This window comes from Seriola dumerili, unplaced genomic scaffold, assembly GCF_002260705.1.
Source record: "Seriola dumerili isolate Sdu_G_001 unplaced genomic scaffold, Sdu_1.0 BDQW01000138.1, whole genome shotgun sequence".
NCBI classification, from domain to species: Eukaryota; Metazoa; Chordata; class Actinopteri; order Carangiformes; family Carangidae; genus Seriola; species Seriola dumerili.
Genome location: NW_019174393.1, coordinates 5203817 through 5219528, shown reverse-complemented (window position 1 = coordinate 5219528; position 15712 = coordinate 5203817). Strand labels below are relative to the sequence as shown.

The following is a 15712-nucleotide window of genomic DNA, read 5'->3' as shown; positions in this document are numbered from 1 at the left end:
GCTAAAAACAACAAAACCAACGTTAGCTAAGTGGCCGTTTACAGCGCGTTTAACGGGGACGGGAGGCGACGGACTGCGGTCAAAATGTGAGTAAAACCAGGAAAACTGCTGTAAACTATTTACTGTGAACACGACAGACAGCTGTGGGAATCTCCATGTCAGAAAATAAAAGTGTAACAAACGTAAAACTGACTGAAATACTAAGTTGAAGTTAGAAACGCAATCACACAAGCAGGGAAATTCACAACAGTTTCGCGCGCGCCTTCAGATTACGTCAAATGACGGCTGTTGGTTACCAGCCAATCATAACGCACTACAGTATTATGGGTAATGTAGTTTAACACGATGTGTGAACTAAATGGAAATTATGGCTATAAAATGTTAAAAGTTACTGCATTGCCTGTTAGATTTGGATAAAACTTTGTCCTATATAGTGCCAGGCTCTTTCGATACACTTTTATACTCTTTTTTTTTTTTAACTTTTTTATTTAACGGAATTAAGGTATTGAAGACTTGTAACATGACAAGTGGGTAACTACATCATTTGAGGAACAGGGTAAGCCAAAAAAGCAAAACTAGTGGGCCTAATATTATCCTATTGGAATTAAATACACGGATCAATTTAACTGTTAGGCTAGTTTCTGATTTATTGTTTATTTCTTTATTTATTTTATTATTATCGTTATTACTGTAGCAAGTGCATTTATGTGCACTAATTCATAGCGGATACAATTAGGTTATTATGATGCAGCGGACAGAGGGAAATATGACCATTAAATTATGAGCCATTTGCTTCACTGTGATTCTTCTAAATCCATGTGTCTGTTTAAGATTTCGCGCGTTGCTGTAGTAATACGTCAGCCTGGGATTAAGGGAGGTGGGTTGGCCCTGTAATAACCAAGGCTATCCTCCAACTCTGATTCAATAGGAGCTCAGCTGCGGTTGTTGGTCTCTCGCCGTCGAGCACAGAGCTCGGACCGTCTCAGCGCGATCTCACACACGGCTTCACAAAGCAGAGCTGAACCGGTCTGTCGGAATAACAGCCTCCGGCTTTGGCACGACTCAGGTAGAGACGATTTTGAATAAACATGAGGACAAATGTAGGATGAATCCACTCGCTGCTGAATAGATGATGCTGCCTGAATTCTCTTCACGGAGCGCACGTTTGGGCTTTTTTTTTTCTTTTTTCTTTTTTTTTGCGGAGTGATGAATGAAATTCAGAGGGAAACACAAGACGGAAACAAAACCTGAGCTCATGGATGCGAGAGTGCAGTGATGCTGTGTCTGCAACTGTGACTGAATAAAGGTAGAAATATAAAGAAGTTCTGCAGACTGAATATTGTGACTGGGCTTTTTAGGGATCAGATGCGGCAGATGTTACTTCAGTGAGGACAGTAACTGATCCTGAGGACCGAGCCGACCCTCACTCACACAGACCAGAGGATGGTCCCCGGGGCCCCCACGACCACCACCATGCTCCCCGCATCCGAGGCTGCCAAAATCTACCAGACCAACTACGTGCGCAACTCCCGCGCGATCGGCGTCCTGTGGGCCATCTTCACCATCCTCTTCGCCATCGTCAACGTGGTGTGCTTCATCCAGCCGTACTGGATTGGAGACGGCGTGGACACCCCTCAGGCGGGCTACTTCGGTCTGTTCCACTACTGCATCGGGAACGGCCTGACCCGGGACTTGACCTGTCAGGGCAGCTTCACCGAGTTCAGCACCATCCCCTCCGGTGCGTTCAAGGCCGCCTCCTTCTTCATCGGCATGTCCATGGTGCTGGTCCTCACCTGCATCGGCTGCTTCGCGCTCTTCTTCTTCTGCAGCACTGGCACCGTGTACAAGATCTGCGGCTGGATGCAGCTGGCTGCAGGTAGGAGACTCTGACTACAGGTGTGGAAATTCATAAGTTCACTGCTTGTTAAAGTGGTGTGGGGAGCTGCAGTGAGAGTTCAAATTAAGTTTAAGATTCATACAGTTCACAAGAAATTGTTCATATAGTTAATTGTTATATAGTTTGGTATGAAAACAGCTGATCATAGTCACACATTTACCTTAATGTTCTCCAGCTTTTTTGGATGGTAGACTGTATTGGCCACAGAGCACCATTTTACAAGGTTGTGTCTTTCAAAACCCCACTTTAGAGTAGTTCTCTGGTTACTGAAGCCTTTGTAAAACGTTATGTAACCGTCTGTAGTGTAGGTGGAGTGGCAACAGCCTTGGGGAAAGTGAGACCTTAATTTATACTCAAATTTAAAAAAAAAAAAAAAAAAAAAAAAAAAACTGTGTGCTGATGCCTCAAGAGGTGAATTATGAAAAGATAAAAGCATTTTTGCAATTCCACCTTTTGCTGAGGTTGCTTTACTGATACTGGAGGTCTGGGCTGGGCTTTGAGGTGTTACCCACACACAGAAACTGACTGTGAATGAAACAGGCAAACTTCCTCCAGGTGGGAATCACTACATCAGTAGGAACCAAAATCAGTTAAATTTGCAGAAATGCGTAAATTTATGCTTGTTTTAATCATTTCAATACGTCCTATTCAAAAGTATATCCTGGATTTCGTCATATATTAGCCAAAAGAAAAAATTTGGTGAACTCTATTCTGTTGATATGAAAGGTTGATAAACCATGGACACAGGTAAGTCCTCAGTGGTGTGTGTGGTTTAAGCTGTACTTGACTTTCAGGAGCAAAAAAAAATGCAAATAGTTTTATTTTTTTTCTCTTAGAGAAGCCCTGTTTGTTCTCATTAACATCTTCAAACCCAGCATGCACGTTAAATGAAAAGACATACTCTTTTAAAGAAAACGAACAGAAATCAAAGGAACAGACGACTGAACTGCTTCTTTCTGCCTTTAATTATTTTTTTGTCAAATTTCCAAGTTGAAGCAGACAGAGAATTTGCCTGCATGTGCAGCTTTGAATCTCAACCAACTATTTCAGCACACAAGAGAATATTGCAGGAAATATCAGCATGAACAACATGTTCTTCCTGATACGTTTATTTTTGGTGGAAACAAGACTGCGTCCAGAATTTTAGAAATACTGAAGGTCATGTGCCGCCCCCCCCCCCCCCCACACACACACACACACACACACACACACACACCCCTCACCTCTCTCATTACAAACCAGTACATTCTGATGAGAAGCCAGAATATTAAAAACATTAAATTATACTTTATATTCTTATTTAATTATTTTGTTCATGTGGATTTATTTTAGTCTGCCAAGAGTCCAAATTCAAGGTGACTGATACGTGCACACACAGATACACTCAGTTATACAAGAGCATACACAGTACATGCAGATACACATGGACACACATACTCATTACCTACTACTGCACACATGAGAGTGCAATAATACAAAGTGTGCTCACAGCCTTAGTCTACAGTACATCAATTATAGTGTCAGTTCAATCAATTTTTCACTTTCATATGAACTTTATGTTTATCTCGCACTAATAACACTTTGTGCTGAAGGCGTATTGGCCTTGTACACATTTGAATTCCCCAGATAGTACAACTAAATCTTGTCTCGCGTGTTCACAGAGTGTAACTCACTTTAATGCCATCACCCCGCCATCTATTCAGATCTCTGTGAGCTGCATCCCCCACACTGCAGCAGTAACTGACATGATTATAAATTTGACTATAAGATATAACATTAAGAGTTTCTTTAGATAAGAAGCTTGTATCTCATCCAAGCATCCCTAGAAAGGTCAGTGATATGAGCTGTCCATGTCAGACTAATTTGTTGTTTGATTCCCAGTAATTTAATCTCTGCGACCTTTTCAGTTTGAACATTTGCACACTCTATGTGCATGTTGTCATTCTTTTGCCATTGTTTGCACTTTATATTTAGTAATCACTTTAAAAGACTATTCTATTAATACAGTTTATACGCCATGGTTAAAACCTAGCGCCTACACCCACAATGCAACGCGATCACTGACAGTTTGGTTGGAGATTTGAGAGCGACAGCGAGATACCCTTTAACGTCTTTTAATATTCATGTGCCTGCATTTGTGAGTGTGCTGTTGCTGTGACTGTTGTGTCATCTGCAAATATACACAAGTTTGTATAAATGAGAAGGTGAACGGCCTTAAACAGATCAAAAATAGAAGAAAATAGATGCTATCAGTCCCTGTGTCATTCACATGACCTTGACTCAAGATTCACTGGTGAGAGTGGAGTTTTTTAACCAGAAACAAAAAAGATTATATTAATTTTTTCTAATCTAAATGAAGCAGCTGTAATTTAAGCCAGAACCACGAGATTTCATTTCATTTCTGTGAGAAAACGAGCGGCATCCCACCAGTTAACGTTTCAACTGAGAAATATATGACCAATAATGGCTGATAAAAAAGATTTTGAGCACAATCGCTGGCACAGAATTCTGATATAAATCTAATTTGTGTGTATAAATAATCTCCCGGCAGCGTTACACTGTGCATCTCCGTGATGCCTGCTGCAAAATAGTGCTTGTTCTCAAATGGGAATTAAATGTCATAACCAATAACAATCAGATTCATGGAGAGTGCAGCTGCCTACAGAAATACTTAACGGCTAAATATCCATCCTGTGTCCCAAAAGTACACTGACCATCAGTTCAGACAACATCCAGCATCATGCTGCACCAACCATTAATTAGATACAGAGGTTAGCAGAGTCATTGGCCAGCTGTTAGGCCCAATCTATGCACTGTGTTCCCATTACATTGCAAAAAAACAAAAGTGCTGTGACTAAAGTATCCAAAGTCTGAAACCCTAGCAGCTGTGAGGTGGATTGTCTTGGAGAGGAAGCTCCATCAGCAGGCCAGCCCTAATGAGAGCGGCAGCACAGCCCCGCAATTTGTGTCTTTGCATTTTTATTTTTTTTTCTTCTTCTTTGTCGCAGATCAAAGCTGCTTCTTATTCCTCTGAGTCACATGTTGAGTTTCCTCAGTTTTCCCATCATGTCGAGGGAGCAGCTGTGAGAGTTTACAACACAGTCAGGTGAAAAGAAAAGAAACTGTCAAACTGCCACAGTTGGTCCAGTCATCTCTGGTGGTTGAATGTGTTTAACGGCAGTGGAAAGAAACTAAGTACATTTACTCAAATACTTTATACTTTGACTTCACTTCATCTCGGAGGGAAATGTTGCACTTTTTTCCATTAGATTTAGATTTTACATAAAAAAAAACAAGTGTACAGCTCCAACTAACAATTATTTTTGATCAATTTCATTATTATCGATTGATCATTTGGATGGAAAAAATGTCCGAAAACGGTAAAAAAAATTTCCAAAAGCTCAAGTTTATACACTCTTGCCCATTAAGTTGGAATCATTTTGTTTTCAGACACAATCCTCTGTTTATTCCTATTTAAATGCATCAGTAATCACTTTTGACCAGGTGCAATGATTACATTATGTGTCCCAATTACCCAGGTGAAATGAAATAAATCACATTGTCACAATCATTTCATGGAAAGAGGTAAAAAATATTTTATTCCAACTTTATGAGCAACAGTGTATATGTAAATTTCTTTATAGTCCGTCCAACTGTCCAGAATACAAAATTATTTATATTTATTTTGATACTTTAAGTACATTTTGCTGGTAATATTTCGGCACTGTTACGCCAGTAAAATTTTGAATCATCTTTTCACTCGCAGCCTAATTCAACATCGCCCCTCGCAAATCTCCTCTCCTCCTCCGTCTCATTCACTGATACACTGAAACCACTGTGAAATCAGCCATTTAAAGATTTAGGCAACTTAAATAGCCAATGTCAAGGCGCTTTCTCTGTCTTAGCCGTCTGAGATCCCAGTGTGATTGTGATTGTAAAAAAAATATATATATATATATATATATATATATATATCCTGCCTCTTTAGATGTGATTTCAGGTGGTATGGAGCCGCTGTGATGTGCTATCAAAGGCGGCACGTACAACTCGGAGGCTCGGCTCCAACCACGGGATGTCCTGAATGTTTGATGAGCACTGGCTTCTAGTAGGGAAGAGATTTTAGGGAAAATAGCTGAGAATAATGAGCATCCGCTGTAATGGTAGAGCTGTGTCTTTTGCCTCTGTGCTAATGTGAGAAACCACAGTCTGGTTTGATGATGTGTTTTATAGTTTGCACAAGTCTTTTGCGTAACTTTGTTCAGTAGTTGACATTTCTTTTATGTGTTTCTCGCATCTCTTTTCTGTTGTCTCCCCTTCATTTTCCTGCCTGAACATCCGTCACTAAAACACCGGGCCTCAAACATTTTGGCTTGTGACCCCTTAAAACAAAGCAATATATGCAATATGTCAGCTGGTTGTGATCAATTCAACCAAAAAGTGAGTTTTTTCCTTGTTTTACTTGAATAATTTTAACATGCTGAAGAGATAAAAGTAAATCACGACAGAAAAAAGCAAAAATTAGTGTAAAAATCTGAAAAAGCTTCATTTGGTTCTGAGGAATTTTTTTTTTTTTTTTTTTCTGCACACCTGAGGTGGAAGTGAAGAATTATCCATTTCCTCGCTACGACTTGAAGCTCAATATTACAGTTTTCAGGCCATTTACATTCAGTTTTTAATATTCGTACATTTGCGGTATCTTATTCACTCAATACACATTTGCGGATTCCTTTACACATTCACGAATTAGACCAAGCATTTCCAGACTGAGCTACAGTGTCACAGCTGTGCAGACGCGGATGCAAATGCCACACAACGACAGATGTTTGCAATAATACCCCCATAGATTGTGGGAAAATTTGTATTGTGTTTCATCCCTCCAGAGGCTTGGTGAATATGGCAAGCTGTTCTGGATGGTTTTCTTGGCCCAACACTTCACTAAAAGACTTTGTGTTTGCTGTTTTTTGGGGATTTTTTTTCATCTTTAATTTGTCACGCTTGTGGCTTCCCACTTTATAATTTCTTAGTTTTTCTGATGAATTATAGAGCTCGTAAAAAGAAAAGCAGCCTGGAGGAGGATAAACAACAAACAAATGGATTTTTCACAACCTAATAACTTATAAGGTTATTAGTGGCTTATTATTTATATATAAAGCAGTATTGTGTGATTTATCTGCCATTAATAACCCTTTTAAAAGAGTTGCTGATTAGAACGTGTCACTGATAATGGAAACAGGACGAGGTGAACGTGCTCAGTGTGGAGCAGCAGGCTCAGACGTGAAGCTGCACATTGGTGCTCAATAACCTGGATGGCCTCCAGAGCTCTGATGGCCATCTGGATCTCACAGATACACAAACATACACACGATGAAGACCGCCGTGAACAGCTGGCCATTTTCTGGCCCCGTAAACCCATAGAAATCCACCGAATCAAAGGTGGGTTACTGAAAGTGCTGTTGAAGCGTTTCCAGCACACGGTCCATTTCCTGGTTGTCTGACCAGCAGCTCCCCGTGCAGTAAGTGGCTTTCCTCATGGCGCTCTCTGCCTATACTAAGTGGTCCTCCATAGCAAGGAAGCTGACATTCAGTGCCAACAATAAAAGGTCCATTTGGTAGCTGGAGGTTTATTGATCCAAACGGTGCTCTCCAGAATAACAGGAAGCAGTGCGCTAACAGGGGACAGCTGCCGTTTCATGGCCTTCTTGACTGCATGTACTGAAACTCAGTTATGTGTTATTGTTAGCAGTGAGAGTGACACACACGCAACACCAAAGCTGGCTGCCTTATGCTTGATGCATGATAACACAGTTTGATAAAGCAACTGCCTGATGTTATTATACAAACACTCGGTGCATTGTTTGGTATTCAATTTTACACCTCTTCAGAAAGATGTCAAGTGAAAGCCTGACGTGCCGCTTATAACCGTCACATTGTGTGGTGGAAAGGAAACGGAAAGATACAGCGAGACACTATCACGCTGCGTCTGTGGAGGAGGAGGAGGTGGGGGAGGCCAGATAATGAGAACTGATCCAGGGAATGCTTGAAAGCTGAAATTGAAATACCGCTTGTGTTATTTCTGTCCACATAATGATGCAATGAGAAGTCTTATTAATTCCCTAAAAGTATCATTTTCTTTTAAATGTTAATCAAAATTTTAAAAAAGACCATCATTGAGGTCCATTTTGTAGCTTTCCGGAGCTTTAAAACATGTCACATGATCTTCCTCAGCAGATGAAGTTGTAACTGTAGATGTTCGATTTTTCTCTGAACACAGTTTGCATTAAAACTGCAACATCAGTACAGTATACCACCAACATATACTATTGCAACTTACAAACATTTTTTTCTTTGAGTTTTTGTCCTTATTTTTCCTCTTATTCTAATTATTATTATTTATTGCACACTAGCCTTTGTAACACAGCCTTATGCCACCATGTCTTCCACTGCATGTGTGACAAACATTACGTAAAGCTGCTGAATCTTGAATCCAGGTTTGCTTTAAAGTCCTTAAAGGCATTAGAAGAATTTTAATTTGAGCATCTACAATCCCATGACGACCAGGGAAATTTCATCTGCTGATGAAGATAATGGCATATGATCAAAAGCTCCAGAACTAAAGAGCTACTAATAGGGCCACAAAAAAAATCACTGAAATCACTGATCTCACTCCTCAATATAAAAACTGTACATTAATGCTGTTAATGTTGTATAATGTGGCATTGGTCCATGCTGTGTACTTGTCCCTATAAAAATAGATATTTAATAAATAAATAAAAGCAAGCTGCTGGCACTAACTGGCACTTGATCAAAGCATGTCTAATTTTAAAAAAAGCGGCATTGACATGAGCTCAGTGTACAGTAATGTGAAGTGAGATGGTCTGGATTTAAAGCCGAGAGCTAATGACATCAGCACGGTCCTTATCCTCTCACAGATATAATGAAGGACCGGAAGAGTCTGAGAGGCTTTACAGTGATGTAACATGACCACACATGAGACTTCAGACGCACACACAGCGTGAAGAAGCCATTAGAAGAACAAACTCAGTGAGTGATGTGTTCACCTGAAGGTGTTTAGATAACCCCTCTGCTCTGCCCTCCTTTCCTTTACTCCCTCTCTCCATTCAGTAAAGTGCTCAGCTGGTCCCCCCCCCCCGGCTGCCCGCCCTATAGGAGCTGTCTGGAAAGGAAAACCTGTCTTTTTCTTTCCTTTTCTTTAAGCTCAGCGAGGTCACAGTGGCTGGACTGTGTTGGACTGTGATTTTACACTGAGTCAAAAAAAAAGAAAAAATACAACCGAAGCATAAATAAAAAGAGAGACGGCGACTCAGTGTGAATCAGCCAAATTAGAAACCAGCCAAGTCAGCTGGAAATCACAGAGAAGACGGATCTCAACTGCGGACTAAATCTGAGTCGGAGGATTAAGAAAGTAGATCACCTCCTCTGGCTGATGAGGATTTTAAAGGGGCAGTGACCGATATCTTAAGTTTGTTTATTTGTTACAACACAGTCACTTTCACGGCCTCAACGCCCAGTGACAACTGTGCACCATATCTGACAGATAGGAGAGAACTAAAGAAAAGCCACGATACAACACAGACATTTAGTGGTTACAGCTCAGAGAACAATAATATGACTATAAAGCCAATTCATCATCATGCTTTTTGGTTGCTCCAGAATCAAGTGTTTCAGCTTTTGCAGGTGAAACAACATGAGATCATTTCATCGGATATTTTTTGTAAAAACATACTTACAAGGGCGGCACGGCTTTTTCTGTTTGGAGGTTGCATGATCACCCCACGCCCGCTTGGGTTTTTCCGGCTCCGCCATTCTGAATTACCCGTAGGTGTGACTGTGAATGGTTGTTTGTCTCTATATGTCCAGGGTGTACCCGCCCTTGCCCAATGTCAGCTGAGATTGGCTGCAGCCTCTTGCAACCCTAAAAGGATAAGCGATATGGCTAATGAAAAAAGAGCTACATTTTTTTTTCTCTACACATAAATTTTGTGGGATATGGGATATGTGGACAGGAGGAGCCGGGGATCAGAACCTCCAATCCTATATGGATAAGGATGGACCCACTCTACCACCAGAGTTACAGTCTACAGTTAAAACAGGCTGACCGAGCAGTCTCACAGTAACATCCCTTTCGTTGCTATTCTGAAGCTTTGGACTGTATAAAATAATCTTCCTCAGAAGATGGAGTTTGCCCAGTCATCGTGGAATTGTAGATATTGAAATATTCATTTTTCCTATCACTTTAAAGGCGTCTCATCCACGCTGCATGGACCGTTTTTAAAGGTCAAGAATAAACTTTCACGTTCAACTTTTAAGCCGACATGGACTAAAAAGTCCCTTAAGTGCTCCATCTGCTGAGGAGGAACATCTAATACAACTGAAAGGTGCAGAAAAAAGTTGTAACTGGAAAAAACTGCACTGATTTAATCAGTTGGTGTTGTCCTTGAGCAAAACACTGATGTCCAAAGTGCTCCCAACATGTGTGGCATTAGTTATGATTACGGCATAAGAGAAAAGAAATCTCACTAAATGTCCCTTTAAACACAGACACCAAAAAATATATTGAGCTTCATGAAATCAAGTGCATAAAACCAAGAAATGTGTCCTTTTTAAAGTCTACCACCCAGATGATCAGCGATCCACTTAATATAGCTGTCAGCCTGTGAATAAATCTAAACACACAGAGGTGGGGCGGTGTTTTTTATGGGGTGTGTGGTGTGACGGAGAGGTGAGATGAACATCATGTCCACGATGCTGTGATCACAGCCAGACTGCAGATCGTCATATCAGCCTGTCAGCTGCTCACAAATCTGCTGCTGCCAGGGATTTTTTTTTTTTTTTTTTTTTTACATCAATGTGAACAACAGTTTCATAGGTAACAGTCAGTGGAGCTGCAGTATTGTGTTTACTCTGAGGATTACAAGGTCTCTTATGGTTGAATTTAGTCTTGATACCTATCTGACCCTGAGCTTCAGAAAATCAATAATCACAATCATCTTCCTTCTTTAATTTATACTTAAAAAAAAAGTTTTACAGAAGTTATACAGATATAAAAAACAGATGATGAATATAAAGTTAATGGGAATAAACCAAATAGTTAATAAGAATATGCATTTCTGGGTAAATTACATGTTTTTTTGTTTGTTTGTTTTTTGACGTGAAAAGAAGTAAAGACAAACTCTGCAGTAGAGATTTAAAATGAGCCTTTTTTCAAAGGTTAAAGCACTTTAACTTTTTATTTCATGCAAAATAAAAAACAAACTGATTGTTGAATGTGCAAAAGTGATCAGAGGATCAGCAAAGTCTGAGAGGTTTATCCTCTTGGGGGCCATGAATTTCTACACAGAATTTCATGGCAAACTATCCAATGGTTGTTGAAATATTTCAGTCTGCACCAATGTGGTAGACCAACCACCATTAGATCGACATTGTCAAATAAGTAATCCCAATAAAACATAAAATACGTGATAAATAAACAATAAATGAGAGTTACATACAGGCAAAAATCGAAAAACATTGCACTGACATTGTCAAGGTCACATTATTGGCTGCAGCTTGTTGATGAATAACATGTCATCCCGAGGTGATGATGAGTTTGTCTGTAAAAATTAGGCGAGGAGTGATGGACAGATGAGGCTGCAGGAGCGGCTGGAGCCCATTCGCAGTAAAGCGAGGGTGGTGTGTCTGATTGGGGAATCGCGAGGTATTTAGAGCCTTAACTGTGACTGACAGTTTTGATTGCAGGGTAGTTAGGACGTGGAATGAGCAGAGAGATCGAGATTATGTGAGATGGGGAGCAGCACAAGAGACTGTCGGGGCTGCCAACCAGATGAAAATGACATCTGAAGTCCTCCTTCTTCAAAAGGCTCCGGGACTGTAATTATACTCCACAAAATGGATACTCCTCAGTTGAGGTTAAATTGCAAAGAAATGAACTGCAGTGATAGGGGTGTTTATTGACATGGGTAAATACACACACACAAACACACCATAATATAATCAAGGCCACTTTGATTTATGCATGAAAACGATGTTGTTTGGCTGAGATGGGGGAATCGCAGCTTCTTTGCCCTTGGTTGTGTATGTTGAAGATCTTTTTAAAGATTTTAATAAAATGTGGTGTTAAGATATGGACCAACAAAAACATGACTGATAGACTCAATAGTGCCGCCACAGGACTGCTTCCAAAACACTTTGATTTTTGTGTCATGCTTAGATTTACATTTACTTATTTTCTGATACTTTGGAAAAAGATATTTTGAACTATTTACTGGGAAAATAGAGACACTGTAGTCAGGTCACAGCAGATCAGTCAAGCATTTAGTTCAGCATGTATGGAGTTTAACGTTGCCGATAATAACTGGATATTTACTTGGATATAAATGGAACATTTTTTTCAAGGACATTTCCAATTACCTATTTGTTACAATTACAGCAACCTGATAAATTCAAATGGTCATAACTGAGTGGGCGTGTGTCAGATTCCCTTCAAATCTGGCTAAATAAATAAAAAAATCACCCTTGCCAAAGCTTTAATATTCACAGGCAGCTTTTAGCTACTCCCCAAAAATGATGGCCATTATCAGCTAATCAGCATGATTGCCTATCACGGTGCATACTTTGATTCAGCTCCAGATGCAGATTGTGTTGCATTTGCGAGGTTATGTGCTCTCTGATTGCTTTCTAGTTGTTTTGAATCCCTAACTAAAACACTAAATTGCACTTTTATCGCACAGTTGTAGACGGTTGCTTTATGGGGACAAGCATCAGAGACCTCACAGGCTCCATTAACTCGTCATTAAAACCAACTTTAAGGAAGCGAGTTTATGATTCACGTTGTTATGAGATTGCTTGTGGGCAATTCTTCAGCATTACTGTCATTAAAAACCGTCAGACCTCAAACCACATTTGCGTGCATTAAGAAACACAATTCTTAAAGAGCGATGGGTCTCTCTCTCGGAGGCAGCCTGAAGCCTTAATTTCCGCTGTGTTTGCCAGAGGGAGGCTTCGTACACGTTTCGTGAGATCTGCCAGGTTGTCTTGTGTTTTGCTGAGGCCGGGACAGAGAGACGGTGCAGCTTTTGGACGTTGGCATTTTCCAGAGCTGTGTTGGCCTTTTAAATTGGTGGGATGATGATGGTTATATGTCCAGTTGCCAGAGAGAGAGAGGGATGATGGGGAGATAACAACGTCCTTCTAGAAGTCTCTGCAGGATGCGGATGTGCTGAAGTTATAGGGCTTAATAACACTCCTAATCAGGTGCTAGTTATTGAGCAGCAGGAGAGCGAACAGCAGGGGATTTGGAAAGAACTGAGAGCAACTGAACGCCACAAGGAGAGCAAGAAGAGTGATTGGCAGCTCAGAGTTTGGCATCCCCGGTGTGCTGTTGAACAATGTGGAGCAACAGTGTCTGTGTCTATGAAAGACAAAAGAGTGCATGTGCGCGTAAGTGGTTGAGTGGGAGTATCACTGATGCGAGCAGCATTTCCTCTCTGCAAAAGAAAATGTTCCCAATCTGCTGTTGTATTATCCTACTGTATTATGTTTCCCTAAGGGAGCGTCACTAAATAGCTTGCCTGCTCCCTACAGCACAGGGGATCAGTGACGAATCCCCCAGCAGGGGAAAGTGATAATCTCGAAGAGCATAAGCTTGTCCCAGAGGAGAATAAAATACTCTGCCTCTCTGTTTTTCCTGCTGCCTTTTAAGTCTTGTGGGAAGCCCCAGAGTAACACCAAGAAACTTATTCTCCAGAGTTGTGGTTATCAATCTGTTCTGCATATCAAAGACTATCATGGTGAGTTTAATTGTCTCAGTTGATGTAGAATGATTCACAATCTGATCTATTTTATGGCAGAAAACTCAAATCACCCTTTATTGAGATACATACAGGAACTATATCGTCAAAGATGTTTCATTAGGACATTATAAAAATGTAATTTTGATTGAGTGTCTAAATTCAAATTAGTGTTTCCCATCCAATCCATCCTTCCCACAACTCTGACAGTTGCTGCACTCAGCTGGACTTGTTTCCTGATTGATTCCCCTTATTAAGTAAATGCTCAAATCCTTCCAGTCAGGCCAGGTTGCAGGATTTGAACGGGAAAGCCTCCATTCCTCAGGGTCCTATTAGGGCTGCCACAATGTCGCACTGTGCTGGAAACAGTGGTGCATTGAATCTCTGGCCCCATGTTGCCTTACATAAAAAATTATCCTGATGGGTTTCAGATGCCTGTCATGCCACTGCATCAATCCTCCAGAGACATCTGGGAATCGACAAAGGTTCAGCACCCCTGTTGGTGGAGGCTGTCATGTCACGCACAGCTCCTGAAGTCTTCCACGCCTCGTTAAGATTTGATTATCCCGTCTCCCCAGGAGTAATGTAATTAGTGTAACCGGGATAGTGGAGGAGGAGGGGTGGAGTAGAGAGGCTGATTGCAGCCCCGCCGCCTCTGCCCTGGCCTCTGCCGCTCATCCCTACGAGCTTAGAGACCTACATGCAACTGTCGCCAACTTAATCCTCAGATGGTCACCACCTTCCCCACCGCCCACCGACAAGTCGTCAATGACTCCTCGTAACCCCAGACGACTGGAAACTTCTGCAGAAGTTTCCCGCCAGAGCTAAAAACAAGCCCAAGCTTTGAGGCTCGCCTCGCTGTGAATGGGATGTGACAAGCTGAACGCGAGGAACGAGACCCCGAACCAACAGTATGCCAAATTGACTGTTGAATGACTTTGTTACTGCTTGATCCCCCGGGCCTTTCAATCTGAGCGCGCAGTTCACAGTTGAGATGCTCTGGACATCGCAGCCAATTCGAACAACCTTGCAGATTAAATGCTGCTGCTGTTGTTGTTGTCATTGTTGTCCCTGCGGTGGCCACTTGAGTCTTTTCAAAAGAAATTATAAATGCAAACATAACCACTTGTTTGTGAAGAAGTCGTCACACTCTTGGACATGGATGAAGGTGTGTCAGGTCTCTCCGTTTTTCAGTTTTACAGATTAAATATCCTCATTTAATCTGCAGATAGCAGCAGTAACTACTGAGACTCTGTGACTCAAGAAGCTTTTTTTGAAATCACACACAGCTACAAAATGAACATAAACCTGCAAAACTGCCACAAAAACACCCAACTAACAACAACATGAGGTCGTGCCCAGCCTCTCCAGCTCTCCCACCCGCTCCTCCTCCTCCTCCTCGATCTGTTTGTATTTATACTCGGTCCAGAGCAAGCTCCTCTCTCCCCGGCTTCATTATTACAAGATGAAGAAAGTAGAATTTCACTTAATTAAGACCTGAGAGCAAAGAAAAAGAGAGAGAGAGAGAGAGAGAGAGGGAGAGGGATACTACACACAATTAATCTCAGCCCTGAGGGTGATGAGAGGGTACCGTGTTTTACCAAAAAAAATGAGGGGCTGTGCTGTATTAACAACAAGACATCATGTTTATATGAACACGTTTACTATGCTGGGGGAAAAGACAATACAGAGAAACACCATATCAGGTAATTACACTATAAGAATCCCCCCCCCCCCAACACTTTTTCAGGAACATTTGTCAGAATAATTACTCTTCTAACAGCCAGTTTCAAACTGCACCTACACTTCAGTATGTGCTGAAGATGAAGTCTGGCTTTTTACATCCTTGGACTATAGAGCACTCTACAAAATATCACAGGAAGCCATGAGAGAATAAGGATGACGCAGGTCAAACCCAAACCATGCTGCCATCAAACATACTTAAATAACTTTGCTATGTTGTTTTGGGGCTTTGAACTATCAAGATTGTGAACCCTGATCCTACCAG

At 41.1% G+C, this 15712-nt stretch overlaps 1 protein-coding gene across 2 annotated transcripts in view; it reads left to right on the top strand.

Annotated features, from left to right (window-relative positions):
* Positions 1–18: 18 nt before the first annotated feature.
* Positions 19–15712, top strand: part of lhfpl3 (LHFPL tetraspan subfamily member 3) — a 35831-nt gene continuing 20137 nt past the window's right edge. The window contains exons 1-2 of one of the 2 annotated variants that reach the window (XM_022749178.1): positions 19–86; positions 1359–1876. In XM_022749178.1, coding sequence (XP_022604899.1) covers positions 1444–1876 — 433 coding nt within the window. In that variant the 5' untranslated portion in view covers positions 19–86; positions 1359–1443. Of the gene's footprint in view, positions 87–1323; positions 1877–15712 lie in introns of those variants that run through there. The other variant, XM_022749177.1, reaches the window with a different exon arrangement.